Below are 26084 nucleotides of genomic sequence, written 5' to 3' on the forward strand. Positions count from 1 at the left end.
AGTTAACACCAACCACACGCTATTGGTATTTACTGGGACAGGATAGACTTCAGTGTGACAGGTGATGTAAGTTGCAATTGTTTCAACCAGAGAAGCTGTATTCGTGCCACACTACTATGAAGGTATCTGTTTGAAGAAATAAGTGACCGCAGTTCTCATCACACTAACTAGCCAAGATGTGGTAAATCAGCAAAAGAGAGTTATCAGTCTTTGGAGACACAGAACTGAGATGAGTAAGGCCAGCAGTTCTTTAACATGTTGTCCTTGGTTCCTTTGTTATCTTCTGGATGAGTCATCACTGTGGCCTTTTCTGTAGCTTTGTTGGTTCTAAGAACATTCGCCACTGTTACATGCTTTCTCAACCCTCACCAGAGTTCTAAAGGTTTAGGCATTACTTTGTAAATCTTTTCAGACAGATAAATGGACAATACTTATACTCTCAGCTCTTCTTGAATTTAATTAGATCATGACAATTTGTTGTAGCATTTTGAGTAATTTTGGCCTGCGGCATTTCGTCAGACAGGTTCTACTTAGCTGATTTCTTGACTGAAGCAGGCTTGGGTGTAGTCACAGCAGCCAGGGCTCATGGCATTTTTTTTTTCATTCCATCAAGTTAATATGGGTGTGAGGGTCATTCACCAGGTGTGCGGGTGTGAGTCACTGACTAATTTGTTAGCAATTTTCTAGGCCGGGGGCACCAGACCACTTTGTTGGGGGGTGAGGCTGTAAAAAAAGTGTTTTGAAACCCAAAGTCCTGAAAGGCTGTAGCTGTATCAAACTGAACCCTCTTTGATAAAAGCAAAAAAGTACAAATCAACGGTAAAAATCAACTGTTCTATCGTTTGCCAGCTCATTAGGGTACATTTTTCATGGAGGTGGTCCCAATTCTTGAATGAATAAAAGCATTTCAAATCACACACATTGCACAGTCACTTAGATATTTGACTTGTATGAATATTGTGTAAATTAGATTGTATATGCGTTGCATCATGATGCAGCAAAACACCCATGAGATTTTGAGAAAGTGTTTTTGAAGTTGATCAACTGTAAATAAATACAATTGATGTATTGTGGATAAATGTGCACCAACCTTAGAGCTCTCATATATTTCTTCAGGGTTTGTCGACGCAATTCCAGTGTGTATTGATGCTCTGAAGCTTTTCTGGCAGCTTCTTTTGGCCCGTGTGGTGTTTTTCCTTTCACTTGCAACCCAGCTATGCATCCCTAAACATTACACACATGAAGAGAAGATTTTACACAAACCAGACCATATGCTGACAAATAAAGATGCTCAATAAAAGCATTTGGGCAAAGGTTAAAGTAAGCAGATGCTTCATCTGTCATTTAAAAAATGGTTGGGAGTGAACTTTACAACTGTGATGGGATAGTGATATAGAAGACAAGCCAATTTTTTGATTGCATTCCATGAATTGAAACCAGACTATTAACAGATTGTAATGTACACCATAAAAGTTGGAGGACAAACACACTAAAACCTTCCCTGATTATCTCAAGTTTGAATGAAACTCACACAATCCTGTCTCCGTAGGAATGCTTGTTCTGGAAGTCGACTGTTATTAGCATGACAACGGAGGAACAGACATGTATGGCCAGGGAATTAGCTACATCAGAGGGTGCCCAATAAGAAACCAATTTTTTATTCTACAGGAACCGAAATAAATCCGTGTTTCAATTAGTCCACATGCATTGCAGTGCAAGAGGTGTGTACGGGTTTCAGATTGTCCAATTCACTGCTTAGATCTGTTTCTGGCTACCTGCAGCAAGTGTTAAATGTAGAACAAATTCCTCTATGGTATGAATCTCTTTTCTTCCTCAGTCAGGTGCCTTGGCATGCACTTCATAGCCTGCAAATGCGACAGACAGCCCCATTGGTGTGGACTGGGATTCAGCCAGGTGAAAATCAGTGGAGCTCAATTTGCATTGTTGTGGTACAACAATACCACAGAGTAGCTTCGACTATGCTCTTCGTTCAGTCATGCACAGAAAATATCATGCAAGCTTTATTACAAAAATGGAGGGGATATGTCTGAATGATAGAGAGAAAAATCCATCAGGCTCCTACAAGATGCTAATATCTCTTTTGTGTTCGTGACTGACAGATTGCAATTTTCTCATCGTTCTTGCTGTAATCGAGCAGAGCAAAGGAAAAGTGAGGTGAAAGAGATTTAAGCTATATTTGAGTACAAGCTGACATTTAACTGAGATACGTAGTTACTTAGCTCGAATCATTGATGAGACTGTGCGATGTGTCTGTCCACTCTATGGATCACTGGGATTATTTTAGAAATGCTTCCATGCCTCAGTCCCAAGCAAGAAAGAGAGAAGCTTAACTTGTCATCCCTTTAGAGAACGATGTAATTAACAGGCTCTGATGAGTAGCTCAATCTCCACACACATACACACACATACACACACCAGGAGAGTGGCCTGGTTTTGGAGGAAAAGTGTGTGCGTGTGTGTTTGAGAGCAAGAGACAGAGGGAGGGAAAAAAAGAGCAACAGCAAACATTGCGATGTGCATTTGTCCTTGACAACAACCTTGTAGATTTTCCACGATAAGGCAAAGTATTTTTTCGCCATTATGTTTTCATAACATAACTTCAAGATGTTATCTGTCTGGAACGCTTTACTGTTGTATTTTTTTCTTTTCAAATGCTTGGCGCAAACATGTAAAGGACAAAATGAATGTAGCTCAGTCACTTGTTGGAGAGATGGCAAGGCGTGATGGAAGTGCTAACGTCACGACTCCTGTGGTGGCAGGGAGCCCTGCCGCACTTCCTCCTATGTCCCTTGAGGATAAATATCTGAATGTGATTATCTGCGTTATTTCGGTCTCCACCAGTGACGTTGTCTGGCAGCACAATTGAAAACACTAAAGCACAGGAGCAGAGAGGCGTATCTTGAATCCAAGTTTGTAATGGGGTACTAACGCCTTTTACAATGCATGGCTACACAATGGTGGACTATTTTATTACCGGCAAAAAGACGTCATAGAGTGAATGTGGTGATGCATCACCGTGTGCGCTTGTGAAGGATCTATAATTCATGAGTGCTAGAATATATAGAAAGTTACAATGACAGCAATGTGCTGGAAATATCTACCTTTTAGTTTTAAGTAGCATTCATACTACCTGTTATTAGAGGAAATACTTTCCTATTTACAGACGTCTTACATGGAGAATATTGTGTAAAAGATATGAGCTCACAATACATACAATACACATTAGTTTATTACAATTATAATTCATTTTTGACTGGACAATATTCCTTTACTGTGACAAATTACAGGAGCATCACCCATACTGAATTTCATTAGATTTCGTTTTGGGCTCAAAACTTTCTTCTTCAATAACACCACCGAGCTGTTCTGTAAATTGTGGCACTCGGGCATGATGCATTTTCGGGGTGTAGGCTTGGCTCCCTAACTAGCTTACTGTACGCTATAATAGTTTTAGACATTTCCTCAAAATTCCAGAAAACTGTAATGGTGAAAAAGATACAAACGCTATAACTCCCCAATTAAATATTCCATAGTTGTCAATCTTTTCACATGATTTCGAAGCAATTATCCTCAAACATGTTTTATGTGTTTAGATATTTAACAGGGTCTTTAAAAAACTGGATCCATTATCTTCTGCTGCAAAGTAGACATAAGGAGTAGTAAACCGATGCAAAAGTGTAAGGGCGAATGGATCAATGATTGTTTCAATAATTGGTTGACCTTTGACAAGCAGCACAGAATTGTGGGCAATTTAATAAAATATAAGACAGTGGGAATTCCTTATTAACTAGGTGTCACAAGGGGGGGGGGGGGGGTCAAGGGCACTTTGACAGTGCGAAGAAATCAAAAACAATAGTCATCTTTCTAGTAATGTAGTCGGGGTTCTTGGGTCTTGAAACCTTGACTAATACCCACACACACACAAACTCTGAAACTCTCTGATGATACAATCAAATTAATTGGATGCTCTTAATTCATCCAAACTCATTTGAAATGTAAAAGAGACCATTAAGCCAAGCCATTTGTCAATATTGAGACAGGACTGAGAGCACTTAGTGGGATACTTAAAAAAGACGTCGGGGACAGTTCTATGAGGGCTTCACATGAAGTCATCTTTAAGAAGCTTGTAAACATTTAATAGGAGGAAAAAGAATGTGTGTAATTAAAGATGAACTTTGGTCATGCAAGCCATAGACAACCACTGTGGTAATACTGATACGACTGTTGCTGACAAGTGGCACAAATGTACACAATGATTTGAAGTACACTAATTTTGCTTGCCAAGTACAGCAAACTTATCTGATTTTGCTGGATTTGTTTCAACATAATCCATAACGACCCTTTCCTTGCAACAAACTCTTACCAAAATTTATTAGCCATGAAGAACACTCTGATCCTGTGATTAGATGATAATCATCGTCCCTGTCTGCAGTGATTTAAGTTTATACTTTTTTTCAGCATGGTTGCCCAAACTTTCTGGGGGTTTTTTTCAACTGACTTTAAAAAGAGCAAATGAAAAAAAAAATGTCATCAGTTGATTTAGGATAAATTTTGTGTCCAATAAATAATTTGTCTTGGATCATAAGTGCTTAATTGCACTTAATGTGCACTTTGCTGGAGAAATGTTTTCAAGCTTATTATTTTGAGTTGGATCACAGCCAAATTGGTACTCAAATATTGTGATGCATTTTTGCAGACACTTGTCATTTTTAAAACACAAACACCTAAATTGCTTTTAGACCCATTTTTCTTTATTCAACCCTGTCAAAGCACCAAAAAACAAACATCAAAACATTTCATTTCCAATTGAAAGTAATGCCAAGAAAACAGACCACATGACAGCACTGCGAAAGACGAAAAATTGATCAACAAAACAAGCATAAAACTATGGTGGATTTCTTCTTCTGTGTATCTTTTTTACCAACGCACATTCTGCTCTAGCTCGCAAAGCTTACAAAAGCTTTGGTCAATTCTCATCTTTTAACTTGAAAGGCTCTGATGGGAGGATCTAATTCATTTTCAAGGCAGTCAACATATTGATCAGCCATTGAGCCGCCAGGCTTCATCACTATCATATTGCAACTACAGTTTATGGATTGGAGAACTGGGAATTTTATGAAGAAGACAAAACAACACTTGTTTTGAAAAGCCCAATCCAAGTGTTTTTGCAGTGATAACAGGCACAATGTGTGAAAGGTATCCCACCAGCAGGTAAATATACATTTATGTCAAATTAAGCTTCTTTGGAATCCCCAGGGCCATTTTTACATTTTTACTGTATTCATCATTGCTTTTGTTGCTTGCTGCCTTCCATGGGTGGAAGCCACCATCTAATCTTTTGAGAACCCTCACTGTGCATTCTCAAAGTATAGTACATTTTCATCAACAATGTGAGGCAATGGTGCAACAGCACACAAAGATTAAGCAAGAGATGTAGGCCTCCTACTTTGGTCTTTAGATTTAAAGTCAAACAATAACAATGATGATGGGATATCCACAAAAGTTGCCGATTTTCACTTATTCGACTGTGCAAGCAAATCTTTAGCAAATAGTGTTCAGGATAAATTTAAAACAATAATGATACAGTTGTTTTAGGACTTAGTTTGGTACTCTAGGCATCATACTACACTACACTACACCTCAAAATACCACACATAATAACTAGTATTATAAATATTTGGTTATCGTTAAACCTTGATATTCGTTTAGAATGTTCGATTGTGTAACAGTAGTTTAACATGAATTTGTATGGCATAAATGGTTATGATGTGTATGATATCTATTTGTGTTCATGCGGGAGAGGAAATAGAGATATCAAACCACGTGTTTGGCCACTTTAATCCCCAGACCTTGTTAACTGTCCTCCACTATGACATCATCCTGTCTGGCGCAATTGACCTTCAAACATCTTAAGCCATTTCAACAGATTCCAAGTCCACTTTATCCCTGCTGACATTTGCAATGGGTGGTTGGGTTGGATGCTAATGGATGGGTGGGTGGATGGATGGATAGATGGATGGATGGATGGATGGATGGATGGATGGATGGATGGATGGATGGATGGATGGATGGATGGATGGATGGACGGACGGACGGATGGACGGATGGACGGATGGACGGATGGATAAAACTCTGCTCAAACTTTCCTCATTTTCCTCATTTCTGTTATGTGAAGAAACAAAAAACTTGATGTCCTTGAGTTTGTCTATTGCTGCATCTCGCTAATTGCAAAACTTAATTTTTACCATCAGGAAGTACAAATTCTGCCAAAAAGTATTTTTTTTTATGCTGTTTATGTTTACCATACACACACGTACTCACACGGCGACACACTCGTTAGTCATTCTGTCATAAAAGCAATGTCAGCATGAACAATAACGGTGGCTTATCCAAAACAAGGCTTTTTTTATGCAATTAAAAAAAGTGATGTTGGCAGGCAGAGCCTCTAACAATAGGTCTTGCACACACAGACACACACGAGTTGGGACAGCAAACACTTCATTTAAATCAGCAGCACACAATTCATTTGGGTTTTTGCTGGAATACAGTGATAAAGCAACAAAATTAGCCTACCTAGCAGATAATCTGAAACACAAACAAAGGGGCAGTCAAGCAGCATGCTGTTTGAAGAGGGACAAGAGATGGGGATGATCAGGAGCTTGCAAGGAGGAAGAGGAGGAGGAAAGGAGATTAGGCAGTAAAAACATCAATATTTGCTTGGTCACCCACACACTAATGATGTTGCTAGTAATGTATGCAGTATGTAAAGTATGATGAAAAAAGGTTTGGTGCATGGACAGGGTAAAGGGTTTACGGTCAGCTGGTGAAGATGCATGGGAAATGCCATGATTTAAATGTGTCCCTAAATATTAATTGCTTATAGCCCATGTCTATTGAGCAAACACGTCATAAGAAACTCAACCATGAATTATGTTGCTTGCCAGCATATTTGACACTTTTCACCTCTGCATCCGTGGGTTAAATTAAAAATAGATTACAATATGACTTTCAAAAGCAACATAATTAATGAGATATGTAAACACATAGTCTTATGTAATCATCACCATGTTCCGAAGCTTATTTAGCAATTGACCTCTCTCAAGGGGATGTCAGAAAGAATGAGAGGTCTCAAGGAGAGAGAAGTTCTCTGTGAAACTTGGGAAAAAGAAACTTCAGAGGAACAGAAGAGTTGAACCGCAAAATAATGTCCGTGACAATTCAAAGGTACAGTAATTGTAGATTGCTTTCCATCGTGTGATTATATCTATCTTCATCCTTTGAAATGTAGTTACAGAAAAAAAAAACAGAGCTGAAGTCTTGATCTTAGATGAGCAACTTTGGCAAGGTAAACAAGACCATTATTCTTTATGTTTCGTCCAGATATTGAAGCTGCAATTGTGTTTATTTGGATTGCGCTTTCACAGTGTATGAAGACTGCAAACAGTGTCTGACAGCACCAAACTGTAAACAAAGGGAAGCACCCGTCTGAAAACGTCTCGTCTGTTCAACGAACTGAGAGACAGCTACAAGGTGGTTTATTATAGTCTGTAACAATCATTCAAAGCAATTGATCAATAACAGCTTTCCTTTTAATGAAATTAAATTTGAGAAAAAGACTCAATCGTGAGGGCCAGTCTCTTCCAAAACTAAAGCTTACTTTTGAGAAATCATATAGTCATTTATATGTACTTGTCAAGTGCATTTAATATGTTTATTGCCACCATCAAACAGTATGTATTTGTCAGATGTGTTTTTCAATAAGTAGGTGTCTCACCCAGATTGTCTGTGAAATTCAGGTTTGTAAACCATTACAAGGACTGAACGCTCCCTGTAGATATTGACGTTGCATCACTTTGGATTTGAAACCTTTTGAGTAGAGGATAAAGATTAGATGCTTTTCACATCGATTATGAGCGACAGAAATGCCAACATGTCGGTAGATGGACAAGTTAAGATATATCACACTGAAATAGATTAAGTACCGAATTGGTATGAACATGAGTATGTGTTGAAGTAGGTCATTAAAAGAGTCATGATTGTGAAGAAAATGAAAATGAAATGCAATGTAAAAAAAAAAAAAAAAAAAAAAAATAAAAGCGACTGGCGCTCAACTCGAGCCATGCTGTGAGGCAGTGTCTCGCCTCTTTTTTCTCAAATGTACATTACATCTCTAAATAAATCATTTTGCAAACACAAGGCCTTTCTCAGTCTCGTCTTTGTTGTTTTACAATTTGAGGTGTTAAGAAAAGAAAACAATGCTGTCAATGTGGAGAACACTATTTTGTCCAAATATCTATCCATAGATTTAGTTTTAAAAATGTTCACTAATTTGGGGGATTCTTCTAATTTCCCATCCATATGATCTCTTGTTGCTCATCACGTCTCAAGCCCACTGCTCAACCTGAGAGCAGATGGTTGCGAAATTCACACATCCAAGTGACATCATAGACAAATAGGGCAGTGAGCGTTCGGTGCCAGTGAATTTTAAGTTTCCATGACTCAACGCCACACTGACAGAAGGAGGGGTGGTTCCACTAATGGTTGTGCGAATGCATAATTAACAGACTGGTTGGCACCTGACAGCCTTCGAACCTCAGAGGTCACGGCGTCCTCTCCTTTTCGCCAGGCGCCAATCAGCCACTCTGGATTACCCGAGCACGTCCTTGTCCCAATAGCAGATTGCCCAGAGGACATCAGTCACATTATACCGCCTGGACTGGAGATGAGACTCGCACAAAGCAGCAGGAGCAGCAGCAGCAACAGAGATAGTTAGAGATGGAGTGCTGGGGTGATGGCTCACAATTGATTCTGGAATGTCACTGGGGACACATGGGACACAAAACAAAAGACAACCTTGTCCAAAGATACAAGCTACCGCCCGCAGAGGCATCGCCCTGATGTTATGGATCAGAGAAGAATGATGGATACTTTCTCAATGGCCAACGGTTATGCAAAGCTGGACAGATTCATCTGTCTCCCAAAAAGGATTTGCTGAGGTAATTCTGCTGATAGGTGCATATGTGTTACTTTTAAATGTCAGCTCCTCACAGGTCATTTTAATTGTGTTTCTAGAAATGCCACCGCATGTGTCACCGGATTTAATTTAGCCCGGGCCTTCCATGGTATTTTGTTGAGACATGAGGTATATGTTTCCTCATAAATAAATAAAAAGTCAAATATGATATGAAGTTTAGTTTGAGCAACCCTCCCTAAACTCAAGTGGTAAGATTCAGCGCCTCTGTCATCACCATCACATTAGTTCTGCTGCGGGAACACTAAAGAGCTCTAAGTCAGCAATACCTTCAGTTTGATGGAAGTTCTAAAGCTACTTCAGAGCCCTCACCAAACAAACCATTTGTTCCCACTCATTCTGCACCTCTAAATCTCTGGGCTCCTATTGACCTGGAACCGGGCCTCAGCACAATACTGAAAGACTCCTTTGAGAGGAGCAGTGCAGCAGGCAGCAGTAGGAGGGGTTTGAGTGTGGGGAAGCAGGGTTGGGACACTGCAAGTTGATGGTCCCTTAGCTCCTGATTCACTGCTCCTAGTGATAGGCCCTGGGAGATGAAAGACCCTCGCACTCTGTGAATTCAGCGCCAGACAGGTCCCACAAAACTAGATGTGCTAAGACTGGACCTCCTTTAAGAGCACAGAATGAATGCTTTCAACTGGCCAGTCCCGTTGTCTCTCCTCCGAAAGCTGCTGCTTGACTTTTTTCATAGAGCTGAATGGAGTGGATAGTTGATATAGTTGGGCTTTCAATTATTGGCTTCATTTGGACGGTTTGGAGCTGGAATGAGATTGCAGGTTTAATATTTTATCATCACACTAACCATCACATCCAGAGACGGACAGTGATATCAGAAGGCTGACATCAGACTCATTGTGTAACAGTGAGTAGTTAGTTTACTGTCGGGCGCTCACTATTGCATTGCTTTAGGAGCGTCTTTGTGTTTTAGGATGCTCACACTTGCTTCCTTTGGAGGCATGATTAGAGTTGATGCAATCCTCAGAGTAACGAGAATGTAATAACGAACGGAGTCAGTTGGCATGCGGGTCCTCTCGGCTCATCTCTCGGGGTTTGACAACCGAATTTCGTCGGACATCCGAAGCAAAAAAATCTCAGGTTTTTTGTTCGAATACCGAATTGTTTGAGAACCGGGATGTTCGAAAACCGAGGCTCCACTGTATATGTAATGGCTAAAAATTAATGTGAAGACACTAAACATTTTGAATAATTTCTTGCAACGAAGGTGGCAAACAGTATGCAACACTTGATTTCCATAAATCTCTGCAAGTGTTTACTTTTTCACATTATGAATTCTACAACATTCTATGAGGATCACAATACCCAACACTGATGAGTTAATTTTAGAACATGGGAGCAAAAATTGTTCTAGTTAAAGTGATTACAGCTGCCTTATTATATCAACTGGGGCATTTATTTGTCTCTAATGCACCTGTAGATCAATTGAAGTAAGACGTGTGAGAGGTTTGAGCAAAGGTCAATAATTAAGAATATACCTCAACATTTTTTAAGCGCAACCAAGTTAAAAAAATAATGGTAAATTAAATCTTACAACTATGTCAAAAGTTCAAATATCACACAGAATACATCATCAAAGGGTATTGCAAAATTTAATTTAAACATATTAATTTCCGATTAAACCGTCCCAAAATAGAGATGATGAAATGTAGCGTAAGTACTTTAGAACAAAGTTTCAATAAATTGCACATTAAGATATGAAGTTGATAGCTTGGATTTCATTTAACCATACAGGAAATTTGTTCCGACAACTTTACGAGACAACAAAAGTTTAAGATGATACTTCAAAACAGGATGGCAGGTCAAGGAGATAGCAAAACTTCCTCTGAGTTGCAGCTGTTGAAGAAAAAGAACATCCAAAAAGCTATCATTATTCTCCTCAAGAAAAGTACTGTTTTTGGCAAGAAGCCAGACATGGAATACTTCCCAGTGCATTCTTAAGCAAAAGTTTTAATGGTCTTGATGATAGTTTAGGTGACAAGCTGGTTTGTTTGTCCGCCACGTATGGCTCCAGTGAATATACTCGATGTTGTGTCGCGGGACCGCCAAGCTCTTATTTACTGACCGGTTTGGTGTGTGCAGTGGTAACACAGCTGCCACAGATCACTACACAGCTTTAATTATGTTATCAGTCAACTCCGAGTGTAAATATCCTCAAAAATGTATTGAGCCCGGCGGGAAATGTGCACACATCACAAAATCACACTCGCAGCTGCAATGTATCCAATTCTTCGGACGCCATCAATCACCATCCCTTTTCTGCTGTCAAGTGATATTTTTGTGATCAATATGTCTGAGGAGCTAGCCTGTGGTTGTTATTTACAATGTGCCAGCCCAGAAAAAAAAAAAACAAGGAGGTTGATAAAGGATGATATTGGAACTGCAGAGAAGAGTTTGAGGACAGATACTGTGGATAGTAAGTAAGGATGAATGGGAAGATGAGAGATCAGTCATCGGATATAGTGGAAGCTTCTAAAGGATGCTTCAGGCAGAGATGCTCTGTCACTGCTTTAACATTTATCGCAAAGTACAAAGTCACACACGAGCATATTGTGACACACTTTCAGTATGAGGAGCAGTACTGTCAGGGTCAGTTTATCCAGACTGGGTGTATAAAATATGGAGGAAGGTTGTGTCAGGCAGCCCCCCAAGCAATTGAGCCGGTATCTGGAGGATAAATAAACGTCTTGCACCTCAGGGAGTTCAGGTTTGTTTTCAAAGGACGCTCAAACCAACTTCATTGTTTTGAGTCCAAGAACCTGCCTGGGCTCATGCTGCAATAACAACTGGATATTGAGATATCTTTGACTATTTTCACTTCTACTGTGGAGTAGCAAAACAGATAAAAGAGTTTAGGATTGGGGGGGTGGGCTCCATTCAGAGTTTAGTTTGCATTTTTTGTGAAATACATAGGTGCCTTGAGGTACGACTGACTGCGTAGCTTAGATTTTTATGTCCATTCGCTTTATACTAACATGTAAAGGGAACTGCCATAGACTACAAAGCTAATCAAGAGCAATTATATTGCAATGCTATAACCCTTTAAGCAAGAGATAATAGAAGACAATTACAAATACTCCGATATATTTTTTATCCTCTGCGGAGAGTGACAAATATTGCGCTGAGGTGCTGACCTAACAAAAAACGGTTTAACATTTGTCTTAATTATGTAGTTACACCATACCATTTTGTAATTAGGGTACGTTTTTATATATTGCTATTTCGTCCTCTTTTCAAAAAGACCCCTTACATTTCTTTTTTTCTGGACCAGATTAATAGATTCAATTCAATAGAAAAAGAGTGTCTTGAGTTATAAGCATGACTGTGGGACAAATTCAACACAGATCTCAAGGCAATACCTTCATGAAGGGAGAATGTCTTTTTTGCTGCACCCTCTAATATACACGTTTAGCTCTGCACATGCTTGGCTTCTGACCCTTGTTATTGCTGGCTTCCTCACAGTGGAGACTTGACTGAAACTGTACATTTATCTTGCCCTTAATGGTGCGTATATTTGTTCTCGTGGTGAGTTAGTTGATCTGTATCCAGTGCTTGAGTGTCAATGGCCCCGCTAGGGTGACAGAGTAATTACAATGTCTTTGACCCTCTCCCATCTTGCACTGTGTCGCCTAATTGTGGTTGTCGTCTCGACTTCCATTTAGCTTCAGATAAGAAACAACTTCTTGCAAGTGGGTGCAGCCTTGAGTGCCTTTCCACAAAGGCATATCCTGAAGATAAATGTGTTTACTAATAACTCCATTTAAGCCTTTCAGTGCCTGCTGACAGACTTACTACTGTCATTCACAAGCTCGGAGGTAGGATGTTTTATTGCCATTTTTTGACTGCTAAAAAGTGTACCATCTCGCAAGTGACGCACAGTGGTTTCAATCCAGTAATGTCCCAGATTTCATCATTAAAATACCCAAATTTGTGTATTTCCTGTTCAAAAACATGGGCGAGAAAGGAAAAGAGGCAGCAGGCTTTAAATGCCTCAAGCTACTATACAAACATTTATTGTTAAGGCAGTTGGCATGTGCCCTCAAAACAAGAGACATGGCTGTTTCTCTTTACAATAGATGTTGTATTTCACGTGTACTTATTAGATGTGCTATTTGATTAATATGTGTGACATATTTAGTAATAAACAGGGATTTGATAATATTTTAAATGCAAAGTTAAGATCCACTGCTTTGTTTCATTTAAAAAAAAAAAAATGGAGCTGAGCAAAAATCAACAATAGTGAAAATGTATGATATTGGTGCTTGTCGGCCCTTATCAATGTAATGAATGATTATGTCGGTGCTGATAAACAATCAGGAGGATAGGCACTAAGATAAGCGGGTCGAAAGATTTGACATTAGGACCCCATTCATGAGTTATTGTGGACTAACAAAATATTCACTTGAGCAGTGTGATTACGGAGAGTGGCTTGTAAAGACTGGAGTCACATAAAACTGAATAATGATGGATCTCAACCTTCAACACAAACTGGGCTCTATATTAGATACTATGCTTCAACTGTATATACAGCTTTGTCCCACAAAACTGGACATTATTGTCTTTACAAAGGCATATTTCTTGTCTATTACAATGAGATTGTTTGGACATCACTATTTAAAGGAATGCAAGTTGCCAACAGCACACAGGTGTGATAAAAAGTTCCATCTATTTTTTTTTCTTGCAGTCGATGAACAATGATGTGTTTGCGCCACACATGATTGATGGAATTATGGCTGTGCAGTTATATTATGTAAATTGGTGTTTGTTTTAAAAATTCTGACACAGAAGGTGAAGGAATCTGAATGCGATTGGATAAAGTGACTAAATATATGGAGCGACTGAGCGAGTTTGTGTTTTGAGGTGCATGCAGCAAGTCGACGACTGATTTAAAAAAAAAAAAAAAATCACAAAGTTGACTTTACTATCATCACTTTAGCGTCGGCTATAACAAATCTTGAGTAGTTTGTGAATTCAATACAAGTCCACCTCCAAAAGCAGCATGGGGATCGCCTGTCTTCCTGCTGAGATCTGAGGTCATTGTGGTTAAGTGGTTTGACCACAGCCGGCCGTGGTTTTGTAGTAGTTAGTCAAACAGGTTAAACAGAGCTTGAGATAAGCAGTGATGTATGGCCGTAAAAGTATATAAAAACTGTTTTGTTGTCATTTGTCTGTTTGCTTCCCATGGCTAAACGTACTTGTGGATGGCTGCCAGAGATGCTGCTAATAAGAAATAACGTTATTTGTGTTATGCTGGAACATTGGAGTGCTTGTGATGATGAGAGGAAATTGACCACTGCATTAGTTCTCAAAATGTGTTCGACTTTCCAACAACTTCACTTTGAAATATTGAGCTGGAGCGAACAACGTGTTTCGTTTGGTTCAGGAAGTCCTCCTATTTGCAAAGTGACAAACAAAAATGTTTTCAGGAAGAATTATGTTTTCTGATGGATCACCATGACCGTTGAGGTCTGGTAAGGAACAGAACACCAGGCTTTAGGGCTGGGAAAACATGGTGTCTTGGATTTTGTTATTATTGGATGGTATGCGACTGTGGTTGTCATGGTTATAGTAATAATTCAGTGTTATATGAGACATTTAACCTCACGGGAGGAAACGGAATGAGAATGATTAGTGAGTTATGTTAAAAAGTTTGTGCTTTTTTTAAACAAGACTGAGTCAAATGTGATAATGACTCAATGTAGTAAATATAACAGAGGTAAACTACACTGCAAATAGGACAGTTCCATCATCAATCCAACATGAAACCACATGGTAGTTTTGCATAACAAATATAGATAATAGCAAAAGCTGCATTAGTCACATTTTAAGTTTGGAGAGACAGATGATTTGTACAAGTTTCACTAGTGAAACATTTTATCGCATTATGTGATCTGTTTTACACAAAGCTGTACCCATTGATAATATTGACTGATATTGCGTGAAGACACACCTGAAATTTCATTTGTTTGAATCAGAAAATAGGAATATCTTGGATGGAAATTGTTATGTTTACTGTTTTTAGCGTACTCAAATCCACTTGAGAATATGTGAGCCAAGACAACGTCTCTAAGCAGTGGTGTTTATACTTGTTTATATTTTGGGTAAGCGCGAACTGAATTTATAGTTTATTTATCTTATGTGAAACTTCCAGGAGATAGCTCACCTGTTTTCTGGGTCTGATCATGTGACGTTCGCAAGCTGAGTTCTTTGACACGGTGAAGTCATTTTCAGTTGACAGCAAGTGGCGGTACAAGGCAAAAAGACCCCTGTGATGAGATAAAACAGGTTGAGTTTTCTGTTTAATTCATATTCCACAAACACAATATTAATCAGAATACCATGCTTAGACTAGTGCCAGACTATTGCTTGGTTTTGTTTCACATACAGATTGCAGAATTTTTCGAACGATCCAGAAAAAATATCCTTTATTTTGACAGACTGTTTTTAGCATTTTATTTGCAAAACCCGTGTAATGGTATAACCACTTGGACTCCCCAAATGGAGACAAAAACCTCACAGAACTCCAACCAGGTTGTCAAGATGTAAAACAGCATGAAACCTGTCACCTCAAAACAAGTCAACAACAGCTTGTGTTGGTTTTGTTTTGTGGACATGCGACTGTTTTTATGGCTGGTAAGCCGACCCTGAATGTGTGTCCTGTCCATATCCTGAAGGGAAAAGTAGCGGTAGACCACTTGGCCTAACATGAAAGTCCTTTTGCTTGGACACTAGTGGGTTTATTGGTCACAGTTCAGAGCACTCTGTTTGGAAATAGTATACCAGTGTGTGTCCCTGTGTGAAGACTGCTTGAGTCATGCAAAGATGGCGGCATGCTTTTGCTTACAAAGATTGTGGAAATGAGACATCAAGAAGATCTGAGGTGAACAAGAGACACTTTGACACTTGCAAATTATGTGCGCCATAATGTCAGCCACAATACGGCCATCTATCTTAATTAGTGTTAGTTTTAGTTTTAACTTTCTGAGTAAAAATGAAACTTACATTTCTATAATGCAATATGATCACAAAAAACAAAGTCATCTAATATAAAGAAACATTTGCTTCATAAATGCAACAATTCCACCAAAAATAACCATCTGGATTCAATCAAAGGGAGGAAAAGTGACCCAAATTGTGGCGACTAAACCCACATGTACAAAATGACTCATCCACAACCGGAAAAGGAAGTGGTACGAAGCTAACATGTCAAACTTTGCTTAAATGTGATAGCTGTACATCCTAAAACACAAATTTAACCAAACCACACGTGCATTCCTTTGTAAGACATATTGTAGCTGCACCAATATACAATGTGGTTGCCATTGAATTGCTGGCTGACAAGCACTTCATTCAAATCTTGGCAAAAGAGAAAGTTTTCAAGATGCCCCACCCCCCATCCTACCTCCACTACTACCTCAACCACTTCACTGGTGAATACTACATTGTAAGAAAATCAATGGCAGAGACCACAAAGGCAAAAGTGAAGATTTCTTTTACGTAGTGCACCTCACTGAATGTCTTTTCTACCAAGATGAAATGTTTCAGTTGTGTGTGAGGGTTTCTTCTTTTCACATGGTAAACACATCACTTTCTTATATTGTCTTAATACAGATTTAACTGCAATCCACTGCGTTCTTGAACGAACACACATTCCCTTTTGTGGACAGAAAAGCTTACTTGCAACTGTATCAGGAAGAAATTCCTGAACAGAGTAGAAATACGGCAATATCGACTTTATTTACAGTATGTGCACTTAAGTTTAAGGAGCCACACCCTGCTCTACTCTTTATGGAGGGCCGTTATAGAGCGATAAGCCAAGAGAGTGGAGAAATACTGTTGTACGTTAACCTTGGACAAGAGGCCACATTTGTTTTTCTTTATGGCAGTGAAGTAGATGAGAGAAGGAAGAAGATTGGTGCTCACTATTATGTTCTAGTCTTTCCCTGACAGAAACATAATTGTATAGGCTAAGGGTTCCTTCCCACTCGCTTCCTGCATGCTATAATTAGACGTGTGGTTTCTGGCAGCCTACACTAACTTTAGGAGCCCTTTCTGTCTGTTCACTGATCTGGGGCCAGATTTAGAACTTCCCCTCTGGAGTACGATGAAGTTCTTGAAGGAGAGAGTTCCGATCCAACAATCTATGTCTCGGGTGGTGTTTATCTGCTGCGTGGAACCTGCGAGCTGAGGGGGAGCCCAGGAGACTCCACATCAGCACTTGGCCCACAGTCATTAGGAAGGTAGAAGAGTGGTGAGAGAGCGTGAGTTGGAAAAACACTTAGCAGCCGTGTGGCCTCTGTAACACAGACCTGATCCAGCAGACCTCTTTGACCCTCTCTCTCATAACTCATGCAACTCCCACATACACATGCACGCACACACTCACATCGTCTTAAAGAGGGCACAACCGCCAAACCATTTGGCAAAATGTGAGCTGCAGCCGGGCATTCCCATGTATCTAGCGTGCATGTGTGCGCGCGTGCGCATGTAAGCAGGGTGGGGTTGAGACTTTTCTATAGAGCAAACGCAAACAGTCCATAAAGAGGCCCTGCCACTCTTCCATTTCAATGTAAATGAGGCTGACTCTGACTGGGGTTAAAAAACTCTCAAGGGGCCTGGCGACTACCCCCGCTGGGGTCACACGCACACAAACCGCAACACACAACTACACAAGGCTACGCACTACAATCTAAGGCAGGAGGCCCAGATAAAGAGCTCAGAGAGCCTGTCAGAGTGTCAGCTCCCATTAGGCCAAAGGCGTGTGTGCGTGTGTGCGTGTGTGCGTGTGTGTGTGTGTGTGTGTTTGTGTGTGCACGCGTGTGCGTGTAGGCAGGCGTACCATTTTTTTCGGATACATTGCATTCAGTGCACACGCTCTTTTTCTCACACACACATCCTTCCAGGGCCGCCCTGCCTAGCTGACATGCTGTTTGAGACAAGAGAGACACACAAAAGACAACGGAACCCGGGTGAAAAGACAAACATCTCCTACATTTCCGACATCACACGCAGCGATGGCAAAAAAGAGAGGAAACAAAACATGGTCTAAATGATTCTCGATGGGAAGAGGTTAGGTTACAAAAAAGGGAATCCCAATATGAATAAACTCCCAGGAGAACAGGAAGGAAAACACACAAGTGATGCTTTTTAGATTTTAATTCTGAATATGACATGCAGTTCTTTTTTCATGACACTGTAAACTGCAATGCCACGCATTATTAAACAGTGGTACCTTGAGAAGATTCATCCTACTTGCAAGTTTTGTATGGTGGCAGTCAACTCAAATCAACTCACTTTACAATAAGAAGCAGTTTGGAAAAGGTGTTTTAACCTCTTTAAACATTTACTGTCAAAATAAACCAAATAAAAATAATCAATGACGTGTGTTTTTTAAAAAGACAGCTTAAAGTTAACACATATTCTAAAATTCCTTTTCAATGCTGATTATAAATTTAGCATTAATAGTCAAGATTGTAGAAGCAACACATATTTCAACACAAATGGTGGAGCAATACAGGTAGACAAACAATACAACAATACTCACACTACATATATTCTTTATCCTCTGAAAAGTTTACAGTAATATTGCATCTTAAGTCATTTAAAGTAATACCAGAAAAAAAAGTATGTTTTTCCTTTCTGTCTGCATGACTAAAACATGCTACCTCCTGGTGGCCAAGCCAGGTCCACCAAAAGGAGTGCCACATGAAAATATGTTGGAATAAAGATAAGTCATGATGCCCAAACCATTTTTTTTAAATTTTCAGTTCAATTCTGCTATTACTCAAAGTACAATTTTCTAGAATGCTATTTTTCTTCCCACTTCCGCACCCCCTCATTAACCTCCACAAATTGTGAGCACAACTTGACATGCCGTTGCGATATAAACACTGAACAGAGAGCACCGTACAACCAGAGGAGTGGCACCAACGATTTAGCAAGAAGGGGAGGCCTTCTGAGGAAACACAGAGTAAACAAGGAGGAGAAAAATAGTTTTGAGTTCAACCCAAACACGACTCCTTGCTTGTGCCCTGACTCAGGTGTGTGTTGCAACCTGAAGCTTTGACATGCTCAGGCAGCAATGCCGGCTTTTATCCTCCTAAGCCAGTTCTGTTCAGTGCAAGATGCACTGTTTTATTTGTCAAAGATGTGACTTGAACTAAAAATAACCGTTGGTGCCACACTATCCTGGCACTTTAAAACATGGGAGTGTAGTGATAGTGTGGTAGGAAAATCCCTTGTTTACTGTTGAAAATAGTTAAGTTCAATCACATTAAATAGCTCACTCATGGGAAACATGGCTCAGGAGTTGATTTGGCATCTCATTTTCAGACTTAAAACTTGTCCATAAAAGAAAGGCGGAACTCGACTGCAGTCCACTGATATGATGATGGACTCGTTACTTTCAAAGGAATTGCATGTAAACAAAAGGCTCCATTATAAAAAAAAGTACATTTCTGTGTTGCTGTTGAGGAGTTATAATGATGAGCATGTCAAGCTAAGTACTGTAATATACAAGCAGGTAAACACATTCCTTGTTCACAAAGTGATGGCACAACCACTGGAGCAATTTCCCCATCTAAAACAGCACACATTTGAGTGAGCCCATTTACTGTGGCAAATATGTGCAATAAGAATATGGAATAGTCCATTGCATGAGAATGGAGTGGAGAGGACTCAAAACCATCATGGCATGGTGTTTCATGAATGTTACAATAATAATAAATGTTCATAACTAAGAAAATGTTGCCTTTGTCATAGCTTGCTTAATGGTAAGTCCCCGCTATTGTCATAGACTGTTGGACACACAAGTCAGCCAGATTTTTAGAAAATAGTCAAAGCCAGAAGTTCAGACATCAAGATGAGGTTTTCGGTATATGCCAAAATACAGTTGTCCAAGGTAACGGGCAACCAAAACAACATCATCTATGTCTATCTCTGTCTTACAATTCAAAACAAACTGCTCTCAAATAGGTGTGCAGATAACATTTGTATCAGTCTGCCCGTTTCTGTATACCAACGTGGGACATAGTTTCAGGAGTTGTGCAAATAAAATCCTCCACGTGTTCTTAAAATTTTCCAAAAGCAACCCCTCGCTTCATATTTTATCCCTATGAGAACAAGGCAAAGAGAAGTCTTTGATGCAGAAATAACCTTCAAAAACAGAACACAACAATCCAGACTGGACTATACTTGTTGGCGAAAGAGCCTATATTAAGACACGCCTTGTAAACAACTTTATGTCCATACTGTAAACTGACAGGTGTTTCATCTAAAACACAGCTTGCACATGATTTAGGGGAACTCCAGCGACCCTGGAGCATTCATTCTGTCTTCAGTTGTCTAAGATTACTCACGCAAGTGACACACACAGCGCAGTCCGTCTAGCGTCTAATCACTCCTTGTGTTCAAAAGCCTCAAACCACAGCCCAGACCCCCTCAGGCAAGATTCACAAGTATATGGTCAGAATATTGGCATACATACACCCAGGTTACTCATTAGCGTGTTTGTCTCGTACTGTACAAGTGTCTTCGTCACCGCGAAGCAGTTTGGCTCCGCATCAGTCACAGCCATGCATGTACACGCAGGCTCAGACTGGCAGACGAAACAGAGGAAAGAAAAAAAAAAAAAAAAGAGACACTCAAGAGAAAGCAGCAATTATAGATTTGTTGATGACTTCATGCTCACGTAAGCCAACAACTTGCACCCGTGTGATGCGATCAGTGGCCCACAAGTCTTTGTGGGATACACGAGTGCTCGGAGACAAGTTGAAGAGCCCCTCTTTTGGCAACGCTTGCCAAGATAAAATATGGGTATTTTGAAGCGCACACTATTTATTTCTCCAAAACCCTGACCTCAAGATCACATATCCTGAAATAAAAGTTGGCAAGCGTTCTCATAAAATGGACATCTTAAATTTAAACTGTAGAAAGCTCTGCCAATTTGGAAGCATAACACACCAACTACTGTATAGCATGCCCCGAGGAAAAAACACATCCTGCAGCTAGAATAACCCCCCCACCACCACCACCACCACATCTTATTATTTGGAAACTCTTCGAAATTAAAATAGAGCAAGATAAAAACAATTTCCAAATGTTATAAATCTATTATGAGGCACAACTTGCGACTTTTGGCGACTGTGCATTTCTTGAAAGGCATATTTGGCATTCCCATGTCAAAAATGAGCAAATTATAGCTTTACAGCTCGAGACAAATTTGGATGATTAACCCTGCAAACCTCTCGTTGACGGCTGTCCTCACTTTGGGCTCTTTTCGTCCCACGTTAAATTCTCTTGTCACGCACTACCCCGCTGTTACTTCGTAAACTCAAGGACTGGCTTCCATTCAGTTCTCTTTGTATCAAGGTCAACGTTACTGCTGCTAGAAAATGCAAAGTCAGCAACATTTAACTCGTTAAAAAACAAGACAGCTCGGGGCATTTGATACCGGCCTTGCTCCCTTCTTGCCAATAAATTACAGATTTTTTTTTGAGGATCACTGTTGCACTATTTTCATGCGGCCATGATTTGGTCTGATGCTGGGGAGGGGGCTAGATTGACTAGATTACCTTCCTTAACTACGGGGATAAAAATGCTAATTTGTTTTCCTTTCTGGAAGACTCTGGATTTTGAGCAGAACGGGTTACAGCTGAGTTCATTATTTTGACTCAGCAGATAAGGTTGAAGATTGGATTTGGGCTGGCAGGAGCTGATCATCATTCTGGGAATTATGCCCTGAAGTTGAAAACAAATTTCATGCAACATTCCAACCACAGAAAACAGACACACGGCGTGGAAACTGTTCCCAACATATCATGTGAGTGATTTTCTATAGTGAACCCGGACGGGTAAAAGATGTGACTTTTTTTAAATTGTGGGTCACCTGGGAGCCTAAACGTTTTTTGGTACTGTAGCTATTCCCTCATCTACATTGTTTCTGCATTAAAACACAGAGAAGGTATGTTTTCACACAAAAATCGAATGTTTAGATTTAGATCATCCTTACATGTATTTTAACTCTTAATGAGACAATAACAACTCTGTAAACAAACCGGACAAACCGAGGGACAAATGAACTTGAGGCCTGGCAGAACTGCTTCACATTTACGTACACACGTCGCATGAAAACAACGTAATAAAGCATCTGGCGTTTATTGTTGTGAATAATGAGCAGATTACGCATACAAGTAAATTATGACTTATGAACTTGGTCACGGAGCAAATTAAACTTGTAGGTCAAGGTAGCACTGTATTAACACTGCATCTTCATTAGCCTGTGCGTTAATCACATTGTTCTTCTTCTGGCAAATGCTACAGACTAAATCAACTGCACATCTGGTGGGTGTCATTCTCAGTGTTCAATAAATGAATTAATTTGTTCGTATGCATATCCACTAATAATAAGACCGACAGTTTCTGTCTACTGAGCAACCACTGAAGTAATTAGCTGAATTTCAAATTGCATAAAACTTTGGACGAGAACAGAGATATTAAAATAGAAGCAGAGAGCAGTGAGGGGGAAAAAAAAGCATAATTTCCAAGTGCAAGGCTCATTGGTGTGACTTATCACCTGCTGGTATCTGAGGCTGCAGCTAAATGACCCTACTTATTCCACAATAGCAGCGGGATGGAGACAGAAATAACAGACACACACTTAAAAGTGTCTCTTTCAGATGCACACACACACACGCACACATATATAAAATACTTGATGGCCATAAGTGATTTGTCTTAGTCTGAAACAATGTTTCCAATTTTATCACCTTACTAAACAAAGATAAGGGGGAAATGATACGTGAAGAAGTGATGGAGAGAGTGGATGAGGCATAAACGTGAAGTGCAAGTGAAAAATTCATTAATCTCGAGGAATTGGCACAGAAGAGGAGCTCAGCGGGGGGTGAAACTTTAGTTAACATGCAAGATCGCACTTGTCTATAGCCCCAGGTAGGACAGAACCAAAGCGCCGAGCCACTTCAGCACTCCATCCTGCAGTAAAATTGCAGAGAAAGGGTTTTTGGTGGAAGCGATTAATTATCATACTGCCTAATACTTTGCTGGAATCACTAAAGTCGAAAAAAAAAAAAAAAAAATTCAGAAGGGGATGAGAGAATGTTATCAAAGCTAAAGTTTCTCTCTTTGGTCTTTTGGGCAAACACCTCCGAGTGTGTTTACTGATGTTATCCATGCAGGTCATAGGTCAAGTCCAACTGTGCTGTTTTGACTCTGAAACCCAGTGTGTTCGCTCTGCTTCCTCTCTTCTAATCCCTACCAGCTGTTTGTGTATGTACACGTGTGTCTGATGCATGTGTGTGTGAAGCTAAACTCAACCTAGAAACAGGAGACCGAGTTGGGTGATGTTGCCCTAACCAGAACGAAAACTACCAACCTGTGAGGCACTTAGGATGTTATTATCTATTCACCGACAGTTGGAGGACATAAATGCATTGGAATATTCATATTCAGTGGGGACACACACACACACACACACACACACACACACACACACACACACACACACACACACACACACACAAAATCAATCCTATTAAAACCATAGCCCTTAATAGAGTTCCGTTAAATTAGCTCTCTGAGCAAAACACAAATGGCCACTTCAAAGTAGAGAGCGCATTGAGAGGCCACACTATTTTCACCAGGATATAATTTAGACTGAATAAAGTCACGCTCCATTTTCAGCCAGTCCCGACAACTGTTTTTTTTTTTTTCTTTTTAAGGACACCTGATACACTGCCACCCCCCCTTCCCTTTTTTGGGGAGACACACTTGAAGAGCAGCATGCGTGGGAGGGGGCTGGTAAATGGACTTGTTTTGGAGGACTATGAGAGGGGTCAGAGACCAGGCGTGCACATCTGTCCTGCCACAACAGGATTGTCTCCAGTGTGGCGTTGTGTTTGTACGGATGAGTGTGCCTGGTAAATAAAGGTCTTGCTGTTACATATATATATAGTGATACAGAGATAGTTTGATTTGACCATGAAAATGTATTGGAATGTCATTATTCTAGTTAAGGCCTTAAATAAACAGTATTGTTTAAAATTGCATGGTTTTATAAAGTGCAATTACGTTGGGGTAAGCTGAATATCCCAACATGAACCGAGTTGTGTGCCTTTAAATGTGCTGTAAATTAGTTAGTGACATAAGCAACATGGCCGGTTAGTCTTGTCGAGCATCTGTCTGCCTGTGAAATTTGGCATACTTTAGCTGTTTGTCTGGTTCTGCTGTTCAATCAACAGGTGAAAGGGCATCAGTGACTATTGCGCTACGTTTTTCCACGCTTCACTCGAGCGTCACTCGAGCTTCACTCGAGCTTCACTCGAGCTTCACTCGAGCGGTTGGCATGCAACACAAAAAGGAAAAGAAAAGAATGAACCCTTAAAATCTAAAAAGCCCTTCAATTGGGGCGTCACTGCTGTTTTTGTTTTTGCCATTGTCACTGATTTTGACATTGTGTCCCATCAAGCATCCTACAACTATATTATTTGTAATCCACCCCTTGATGCTATTACTTTGTCTGATGCAACCCAATCCAACTCCACTGAAGCTGCCAGGTATTTTTAAATTCAACATTAATTAATTTTCTACCCGAGAGAGCTTTACAACGGTATATACGTAGACTCCAATGATCATGCATGCTAAAACAAGAATACATGTACTAAATATCCAAAGCTAATTTTTCAAACGTATGACATGAACCCGCTTGCTCAATGACAGTCTTCAAGTCCCTGCATGTTTGAGTCATGTCTCAGTTTTCCGAGATACTTTTCCCTTTCTAATATGTAGGCTAGCTACTCTGTAGTGTCTCTTCACAAGCGCTTATCTCGACCCCAATTTGACATGAAAGTAAAAATGTAAGAAATCTTCCATTCTTAAACTGCACTGCATCCAATATAATGCCATCTAGTTCTAATCGTTTCCCTTATCCTGTGAGACTCTGACACCAAAGCTGCAGCGTAAGCACATTCGAGCTTATCAAAACGTTCAGCTTGAAATCTGGAAAGAATTAACCCTGTGACGTCTGACTGCAAAACTAGGTGTGCAATGGGTGTAAGAGGGAGAGATTTCCCTGTTGGCACGTGCTAATTAGGCCAGAGTAAGTAGGGCCTGCTAGAGCTTGTCTGACGGCTGACCTGGAGAGACGGGATTACCTTCTCCAGCTGCTCTCACCCATACTGGCTCTCCAGATGCATCCTTATTATTGGACAGGTGGCACATGGTGGATCTATCCCTCACTGCAACTGGGCTTCTATGATAATGAATGTGTTTCACAACCGGCTGGACAAACAAAAGAAGTCACAGAAATCCAGCACAGGAAGAAAACTAAACCTATTAAATGCTGGCATTCACTTCCCAGTCATAACTTTTGAAACACCTACACTCACCAAAAAGATCCAATAGAAAAGCTGCATTATGTGAAAACAAAACATACCCTCATGCTGACTCCCAAAAGTAGGTTGACAACAGTATTGACAATTTGGTAGCAGAAGGTTGAACTAAACTTCCACCTGGTCGGTCAAGGGTAGACAGCTCATTCATTCATAAAATGTGTGAACGACAGACATCATTGCATTATAATTTTTAAATCATCCCAGCGGGCATTGCATTAGAATTTTTAAATCATCCCAGCGGGCAGCACAGCCATGGTAGAGCACACAAACAATCAGGGGTGGTTTGCGGCCTCCAAGTGGCCATTTCATGGCACAGATGTGCTGAAACTCTAGTAAGAGACTAGAAAGCCGCCTTCAAAGAAGTTAAAAAAAAAAAGACACTGATTGGCCAGGATTAAATTTGGCTGTGACCACTCCGACAGTGGCTCATCCCTCCCTTTTGCAGATCAGCCGGTTTGTCTGAGAAATTACCAGCCCGCCTATGTGCAGATATGCACCACACAGGATTTACTATTACTACTACTATTAAAATTACAAACTTTGAGGCTTATAAAGTTGAGCAGATGTACCTGGCCTGTGGCTTTACAAGTGGAATAAGCATCGGTGTTGTT

General features: G+C 40.1%; 1 protein-coding gene across 3 annotated transcripts in view; it reads right to left on the bottom strand.

Moving 5' to 3' along the window:
- LOC147059179 (uncharacterized) overlaps nt 1–26084 on the bottom strand; it is a 204966-nt gene that overhangs the window by 124187 nt on the left and 54695 nt on the right. For all 3 annotated transcript variants that reach the window (XM_085907134.1, XM_085907136.1, XM_085907135.1), the window contains exons 2-3: nt 15231–15333; nt 1091–1224 (exon numbers count right to left, since the gene is read on the bottom strand). In XM_085907134.1, the coding sequence (XP_085763260.1) occupies nt 1091–1224; nt 15231–15333 (237 nt within the window). The remainder of the gene's footprint in view (nt 1–1090; nt 1225–15230; nt 15334–26084) is intronic.

Source organism: Syngnathus leptorhynchus, chromosome 3, assembly GCF_054491065.1.
Source record: "Syngnathus leptorhynchus isolate UIUO chromosome 3, UIUO_Slep, whole genome shotgun sequence".
NCBI classification, from domain to species: Eukaryota; Metazoa; Chordata; class Actinopteri; order Syngnathiformes; family Syngnathidae; genus Syngnathus; species Syngnathus leptorhynchus.